The 8361-nt window shown below is 32.7% G+C and overlaps 1 protein-coding gene across 1 annotated transcript; it reads right to left on the reverse strand.

Moving 5' to 3' along the window:
• Positions 1 to 2326: 2326 nt before the first annotated feature.
• LOC110655009 (WRKY transcription factor 44) lies at positions 2327 to 7069 on the reverse strand. The gene is made up of 7 exons (XM_021811169.2): positions 6758 to 7069; positions 6567 to 6662; positions 4737 to 5183; positions 4519 to 4650; positions 3538 to 4277; positions 3207 to 3371; positions 2327 to 2884 (listed from the first exon to the last, which is right to left on the reverse strand). Exons 3-7 carry the CDS (start codon positions 4953 to 4955, stop codon positions 2701 to 2703), a joined length of 1440 nt encoding a protein of 479 aa, XP_021666861.2. The 5' UTR covers positions 4956 to 5183; positions 6567 to 6662; positions 6758 to 7069; the 3' UTR covers positions 2327 to 2700.
• Positions 7070 to 8361: the final 1292 nt, after the last annotated feature.

Raw genomic sequence — 8361 nt, forward strand, 5'->3', positions numbered from 1 at the left:
TTGTCAACTATTTCTGCATTAGACCCATTATGATTCCGGGAACAGGCCTTTAATGTATTATTATTGATTGATATTTGACTATAAAATTTATCGATGTGTTACTGAATTGATTTGAGATTGATTTGATTTTATTGAAGTGATTTGAGATTGATTTAATTTTATTGAATTGATTTGAGATTGATTTGATTTTATTGACTCTCTGAAACTATTGAAATATACTATTGGAATTGCACTATCAGTTATTATTTGATATCTGAAATTTTTTATTGATTTTGATTGATTTGTACAAAATTGGTTTTCTGTTTTGAGTTGGTACCTGTGCCCAGTATCTGTTTCTGTTATCTGGCCCCGCCGTGTGGACTATCACGGTATTAGGTTGCATTGTTGAGTCATGCATCATTGCAGTTTATGTTTTGCATTAGTATCATATGCATTGATATCTGTGAAGGAGGAGGAAAGTATCTGATATCTGGTAGCGCGCTTACCATCTGGCCTTTGGTGATGTGGGGTATCATCACCCTGGTGCACTGTACCATAAAATTTTTATTGAATAAATTTTTTTTATATTTATGTTTTATGAAGTTATTTTATTAATGATTTTTGACAGCATGAGCATGATTTTATTGAATAGAAAATTTATTGTAAAATTAATCAAGCGTCTGCCTGTTCCTATTTCGTTGTGTGCTATAATTATCATTCACTGAGCATCTAGCTCAAACCACGTTTTCTCATGCATTATCTTTTGGATCAGTAGAATTCTGCAGCTGATCCAAATATTCAGTCCATTTTCTGGAGAGGGACAACTTCGATTTATTCTCATGGTATGCCCGAATTCATGTTTTCTCGGGCTAATAATTAGTTTAGTTTATTGAATAGTTTAAGTTTTTATTTAAATCTGTAGAGACTCCGCAGTTTACCTATGGGATATTTAAAATGTTTATTCAGCATTTTGTTTATTTGGATTTTGTCTATTTTTGGGATTAGTAAGTGACAATATATTCATTCAAGATACTCTGATAAGGCTTGCATGATTTAAGAATACTTAAATTATGCGCCGGTCACGGTTCAGAATTTTGGGTCGTGACAAGATGCTACAAAGGATTTTGCTCAAAATAAGCAACAAAAGATTAAGCATCATCAATAATCCATAGAAACATAAACAAGATTTCGATTATTAAAACAATTATATTATCCACCACTAGGAGCTAGCATTTAGCTGCTGTCGTGTAATTTTGTGAGATAGGAACACCGCAATTCTCAACGAAACTAGGAATAGTCAACAAGCAATTAAATACCTAAACATTTGTTAAAAAGAAAATTGTTCACAACAAAAACAGCAAAAGATCTTTAGTCCTGAAGTGATTCCATGAAAGGGGTCAAAACTGTTTGTGAATAAATAGAAACCTGAAGTGGGTGGGTTTGATCTGTTCAAGTGACTTCTGGTTGATTATCATCAATTTCTTCTTGTTCTTTGAGTTGTTGGCTCTTGAAATCTCGGAAGAGGGAATCCATCCCTCCTCGATTAGCACCAGTGAAGTAATTTATTAAAAGAAATAGAAATTGAAGAATTCAAAGTGATAGTTACTGTGATATATAATGGCCATGGAATAGATAAGTTGAAATGGTGTATATTATAAATTTCCTTTGAGATGGGAAAAGAAAGAAGCAGTCATGAATCAACCAACCATCTCTCTTCCTTCCCAGTAATTATATGGTGAATCCCTTATTCCATGGAATAGATAGGTAAGCAGAAAACTTGCAAGCCAAAGCCATGGATCAATTAGCAATATATAAACTTGGTGGACTGAACAAATCATCTTCTTTTGCTTAACAAAGTATCCATTTGGCGTTACTTGTTTATATATTTAAGTTAAAAGTCATTAAAAATTAATTTTAAGTTGAATTTAACATGCTTTAATTATAAGAAAATCAAAATAATTAAACAACTGTTTTAAAATTATTTTTTTTTCATCATTTAAAATGATTTTTTTTTTCTAAAAAAAAAGAACATTGAAAATTAAACATTTCAACAAAACCTAGATAAAGAAAATCAAACATTTCTTTATGTAACATGTATATAACTTTAAAAAGATTCAAAACAATTATATGCATGATAGCATTTGGCTTTACAATTACTTGTAAATGAGTGAGAGCTTCATTACTCCCTCACATGCAAATCCAACATCAAATTTGCTCAACTATAGCTTTAGTTCAATTATACTATAATTATCTCTAAGACTATGAAGTTTTAAGTTCGAGTTCCAATCAGAGCTAATTCTACTCTAAAAAAAAAATCTCAATTATATAATAATAAACTTCTTTAAAGTGATAGGAATTGGAACTGCATGCATATTACAAATTGATTATCCAAGATAAGTCATAAAACTTCATTATTATGCTTAATTAAAAAAATATTTGGAAATCAAAAAAAAAAAATTAAATTTTGTTCCTAAATAATAAAGCTAAACACAGGCTGCAATAATGTGAATTACCAAACACAAAACTGTCTTCACCAAGAAGTGCCTGCCTATTGATTTCACAGGACAAGGATATGGAAATATGCCTCAGAACATCGTCATATGTCAGGCTTTACAGCTTCTCCTAATTATTTAGCTTCTGAAGCTATGAACTCGTTTCTGTTCAGACTCTTTTGGTTGTAGGAACCATTAAGTAGCAAATAGCCTCCTTCAACACTTGAGATCATGCCTTGCTTCTTGTAGTAGGAACCCGTGAATTGGGTTCAGATACCGAAATTGTACCCCTAGCAGGCATCTCATGGTTATGTTTCCCCTCATATGTTGTAATAAAAGCTCCTGGATCATCTGATACTCTCTCCACATACTTGCGGACATTGCATTTTAGACCCGTGCATCGATAGTAACTTCTGCAAGATGAATATAAAAATGTTGCGAGGAAAGTTAAAGAAAATGCTGAAGAAAGAGTGTTCATAAGAGGGTGAAATTAAATACAGCTCCTATTCTGATGTTTCTGAAAAAACTAGCAAACAACTTAACACTAGAAGTGATCATGGAATCTAAATCAAAAGATTGTGACTATTGCAGATACAATTCCAAGCATTGCATAAATGGCCAGAAAGCTCATTTCTTCAAAAGGTTTGTTAAGAGATCATATCAAACCTTGAATCCAGATAAAAATAAGAAAATCAAAAAATATTATACATCCTAAACAAGTCCTTGAGTATCAACCTGGGATATGGATTTCCTTTCACAACCTTCTGCCCATATTTTCTCCAGCGAAAACCATCACCCACAATCTCAGTTTCATTAGAACTTTGCACCAATAGACAGGGCTCTCGTGCTTGTGCACCTTCGCCCGATATGCCTGCTTCATTTGATTGATTATCATTTTTCCTGAAAGAGTATCAATAAAGTCATAATGAAGATCATCATTCAAGAAATATCAATAGCATTCAATGTCAACTGATGAAGGATCAGATAATTATCACTTTTCTGAACAATATGCGAATGTGGAGAAGGCCACAGATTGTCAAACTATCTATAATGCCTCATCTCTTACCTCCTTTTAGCTTTAGGCTCATCATCATCTCCATCCATTCCCTTACTTCCTTCATCACATTCCCCACTAAGCCCACAAGAGTTGTCAGAAGTTACAACACCAGCATTAATCGATCCAATTCCAACAGGATCATGGGATGGAGGAGCTTTACCCTGATAAGTTGAATGAACAGGCAATCCTGTTTCATTCTGATCTTCAACTCTACCTTCAGAACCTTCATTTCTATCATTCAGGTGATTGTTCGATAATGGGGTGCTCATATCTTGACCATTGCCATCGGACACAATTCCTAGCCCTTGCATCCCTGATGAGTTGCGTTTAGGAGGCTGAGGCTTTGAATGGTTGTGTTCACCCTTGTAGACAATTTCTGCAATCTGCCCAGCCAATGATCTTTCAACCTTCTTTTTCACTGGACAATTTGGATGTGTGCACTTGTAGTAACTTCGCGGATACTCACTTCCTTTTACTTGCTTTTGCCCATATTTTCTCCAATTATAACCATCATATGAAGGTCGATCCCCATTAGATGCAGCAGATAAGTTTTTTGGATCCTCCTCCTGGATCTGAGATGTTAACCTTGAGGGTTCGGTAGTCTCATCTGTTTGTGCATGAGATTGAATATTCTGGGAAAATTTTGAGGTAATCTGGGATGTAAAATTGTGTTTGTCTTGGATTATACTTTGAACTCGAGCCTCAACCAATGGTAGTGATTGTTGTTGATGACTCACATCGAAATTTCCCTGGTCAGAAGAAATTATTCTTGCATTTTAGTGTCTCAAAAGCAGAGCAGAGATATATATATATTATGCATATTCAACATCATATAATAGACATCTATTTCAGAAGAACATGAACAGCTCTCACAGTCTCACTACGCTGTCCATAGCAAGAAAGAGAAGAGAAGAGGAAGAGGAAGAGGAAGAAGAAGAAGATAAAGAAAAGAGAACTCAAGCTACAGGAAAGAAGAATATGACTACTAACCATATTTGCCAAAAGAGAAACGGTTGTCTTCGATACAAACTTGGCCTGTGGTTTATATATAACAGTGGGTTTACTATCTGGATTTGAAACTTTATCAGACGAACTGAAAAGTGCTGTTCCAGAGAGATCAGCCTGAAATCATCCCAAAAAAAAATGGTAAAGTTCAGGAAAAAGATCTCTTGAAGGGGAAGAACAACTCAGAGGAACTAAGTGGTCACCTGGGAAGAAACCGATGCAGCTGGAGCACGACTCACCATTGGCTTGAACCTCACTGTCTTTGGTCTGATAGCAGCAACTGTGGTTTCTGAACACACATTAGGGGGTGAACCATTAATGGAACCTTCAAGAAGCTCTGAGAAAGACCTAAAATTGGAGCAAGTAGGCCTGGAAGCTACTGGCTTAGCAATAACTACCCTTTCTGCTTCCTTGATTTCCATTTTGAAGAGTATCAGGAATGTCAATTACATTTTATTAGTGAATGTTATGCCAATTGAAAGGAAAGCTTGGAACTACAATGTTATTGCCCCCTAATTCCCAATTTTACTAAATGCCAAAACTGTGGAGAAGGAGAACTTGGCAGAGAAGGAAGATGAGTAGATGCTAAGGAATTGCTTTTCTTCAAGTTGGGTCCAACAGCACAGGGATCAAACTTAACTTCTGTGAACCTGCACCATATGAGAATTATGTTGATAATTAACAAAAAACTGAAGATTAAATTGACAAGAAGCAATAAGAGTACTAGACCATAAAGAACAGTGTTATGCTATTAACTTCTTACAGTTAAGAAGAAACTATTGCTTTGAATCATACTGAAAACTACAACATCTTTTCATTCTCCAATACCGATACAAATCTTAAAAAGTGCAGACACTTCTTTTAAGCTAAAATTGAACTAATCACAGAAGGTAAGGCAATGAGCAATGCGCTATTTGCAAAATCTCTTAATACAAATATAAGATGAAAAACTGCAGGGCAGTTGTGTGGCCACTGGTTTGGCAAAGAATGAACCAGGTAATGAATTAAAGAAATGACTAAGTTCTCTAACTACACATACTAGAGTCTAAACTCTCTTGAAATCATGTATAATTGCAGGGATCCCAGAAAAATTTCTGCGCTCTCAACTTTGAATTTAAATCACTAATGATGCTTAATATCAGTAAGAAAAGTAGCAAACTGATAGCCAATCGGGTTTCTTTCAGCTTGGGGGACAGAAAGTTGAACCATCTTCTTGATTTCCAACCAAATACAAATTAACTGGTACAGTTAAGAAACCATTACCAGTACTCACTTTTTCCATTCTTAACTCAATAGTCTTTACTCTTTAAGTCTTAACTACAACCAGTGTTGCCTGATAAGATCTAAAACATAATTTCTATAACTTAATATACCTATACATCTCTAAAAAACTTCTCCCCTAGCGCACCCAAAAAAAAAACTTTGAGATAAAATTCTGCAATAATTTCCCAGTTATTTATACATTAGAAATAAAGTTGGAATTCCCAACTTCACTCACCGCTAGCATGCATCTACTCTTTGGTAAACAAAAATTTTCAACTGCAGTTACTAGTTTGCAGTTAATACCTCAAGGAAGGTCATGCTATATGATATAGTTGCTTCTAAAAATCTTTTAGCAGAATTACTTAGCTTCCTAAGATAATAAATTGTTCAGCAGCAGAAGAACAAAAACATGCAGAATTGAAAATTTTGGTTTTAGCGTTATGTTCCCCTGCCAAGAAATTAAATACCTTCATCTCAATATGGGATCATTTTTAATCTCAAAACTTCCTCGGTTAACTAAAGTTCTCTTAGGGAAAATAAAAACACATTAATCAATACAGAAAGGAGATTAACAGAAACAAAAAGGAAGTTCAGATAACTAAGGATTCTTAAACAAAAATTAGCATAAATCAATAAGGTTAATAAAAATAAAAAATTTTATGAGAATTCGGAAGGTTTGGTAGAAAAGATTCAAACCCTAGAAATCCTAACAAGTAAAGAGTGTAAAGAGAAGACAGAAATAAAAGAAAGAAGAAGAAGTGGAAACTAACCAAAATGTGAACAATTAAGCAATAATGAAGATCATAAGGTTGGAGAAGCTGTCATTTAGCATCTCTGTGTAAGGGTATAAAACAATAAACATAAACCTGCATTGTAGAAGCAGCAACTCAATAAGAAATGAGAAGAAATTGATACAGAAACAAAGAAACTAAAGAAGGCGACATAAGTGAAGCAACTTGACCTTGGATTTGGAGAAAAGAGACCTTAACACATGAATACAATACTACCACTAGTAGTCTAATGCAAAATTGCAAGCAATGAGCATTGGTTTTCTCCTTTTCTTTCTTTTTAAGTTCTTGCTTAGGATATATTAACATATGAAAAGAAAAAAAAGGGAGAAGAAGGAGAAAAAAAAAATCTCTAGAAAGAAAGGGTGTTTTCCTAGAAAGTTGAAAGCTTCAGTCTTCAGCAGCTAATAGTGAGACAGATGAAAAATTGCAGAAGGAAAAAGAAGAAAATGTTTTTTTTTAAAATAAAAATAGTAGAAAATAAATAAAAAATTGGAGAAAAAAAGAGAGAGTAATAACAAAAAGAAAGAAGGCAGGAATGGTTGGTATTTAAGGAAAGACAAGTGAAATGAAGCGATGGTACGGCCAACTAACTGTCTCGTAAGGCCTTTTGACTCTCTGATTATATATATCAGCGATGAATACTCCACTGTATTTTGTTTGTTGAGTTTATTACTCAACTCCCAATGCAAACCTCAAAAAGAAGAGAGTATCCATTAATGAAAACACCAATATTCACCGCTAATAAGATTCAAGAATACATTCTCTTTTATTAACAAATAATTATGACAATACGATATTATTTTATTTTAAAAGAAAATATAATCTTTTTTTACAAAAAAAAAAATCAAAGAGCAATCAAAATGAGATTAATAATTTTAATCCCTCATTAATATTATTTTACACTTAAAAAAAAATAACATTTAATTCTTAATTTTTCAACAACCAATCAAACACATTAATTAAATCTTAAATTGTTAACTGGATTTGAAATCCTTGATTAAACTTACCCAAGTATAATTGAAAATAGCAACTAGTATTAAATGACTGAGAATTTCCATTGGGATTTGGTAATTTTGTGAGCATAGTTGACAAAGGAAACCCGCCGAATGATCTAGCCTTTGAAACATTAAAGCCCTATAGGCTGTAGGACACATTTGACAATATTAAAATAAAGAAGTGATGTATTAAATCTAATAATTAGGAAAATACTACACTTTTATACATGGACATGTGTCTTTTATTTAAAAATTAGCTAATTAAATTGTATCAGTTTTATTTAATCATTATATTTTAATTTTTTTCAATAAAATTATTTATTTTTTATTTTTTATTTTTTTTATAATCATTCATATCAAAATTTAATAAAATTTCTACGTGCATATCTTACGTAGCTTTAAATTATATAAAAAAAATTATATTTTTGCCATATTAGATTAAAATTTATTTTTTTTTTTATTTTTATCTAAAAATAGAGACTAATCTATGTAATAATTTAATGATTATAATATAAGAATTAAAAATTTAAATTCTAATAATTCCAACTTTTAAATTTCTAAAATATATATAAAAGAAGCACATAATGGTTATGCTAAAATCGTAAGAAATGGTTTAATTATGAAAATATTAAAACATAAAATAATGAGGTGATAAAGGTAACAAGAAAGCAAGATTAGTTGAGAATACAAATATGGATTTGGAATGTTAGTTGGGGGCAGATGAAGACACGTGGGGCCGTGACCCCGCCAATCCTACAAGCTGAAATTCCACGTCCACG

This window comes from Hevea brasiliensis, chromosome 3 (genome assembly GCF_030052815.1).
Source record: "Hevea brasiliensis isolate MT/VB/25A 57/8 chromosome 3, ASM3005281v1, whole genome shotgun sequence".
Taxonomy (NCBI): domain Eukaryota; kingdom Viridiplantae; phylum Streptophyta; class Magnoliopsida; order Malpighiales; family Euphorbiaceae; genus Hevea; species Hevea brasiliensis.

What these genes read in the sequence shown, in the direction of transcription:
- LOC110655009 (XM_021811169.2), bottom strand. Translation starts at nt 4,955, where the DNA reads ATGGAAATCAAGGAAGCAGAAAGGGTAGTTATTGCTAAGCCAGTAGCT. An exon ending in CTGCATCGGTTTCTTCCCAG is followed by an intron (nt 4,651 to 4,736) that starts GTGACCACTTAG and finishes GGATGATTTCAG; the next exon opens with GCTGATCTCTCTGGAACAGC. An exon ending in TTTCTCTTTTGGCAAATATG is followed by an intron (nt 4,278 to 4,518) that starts GTTAGTAGTCAT and finishes TCTTCTGACCAG; the next exon opens with GGAAATTTCGATGTGAGTCA.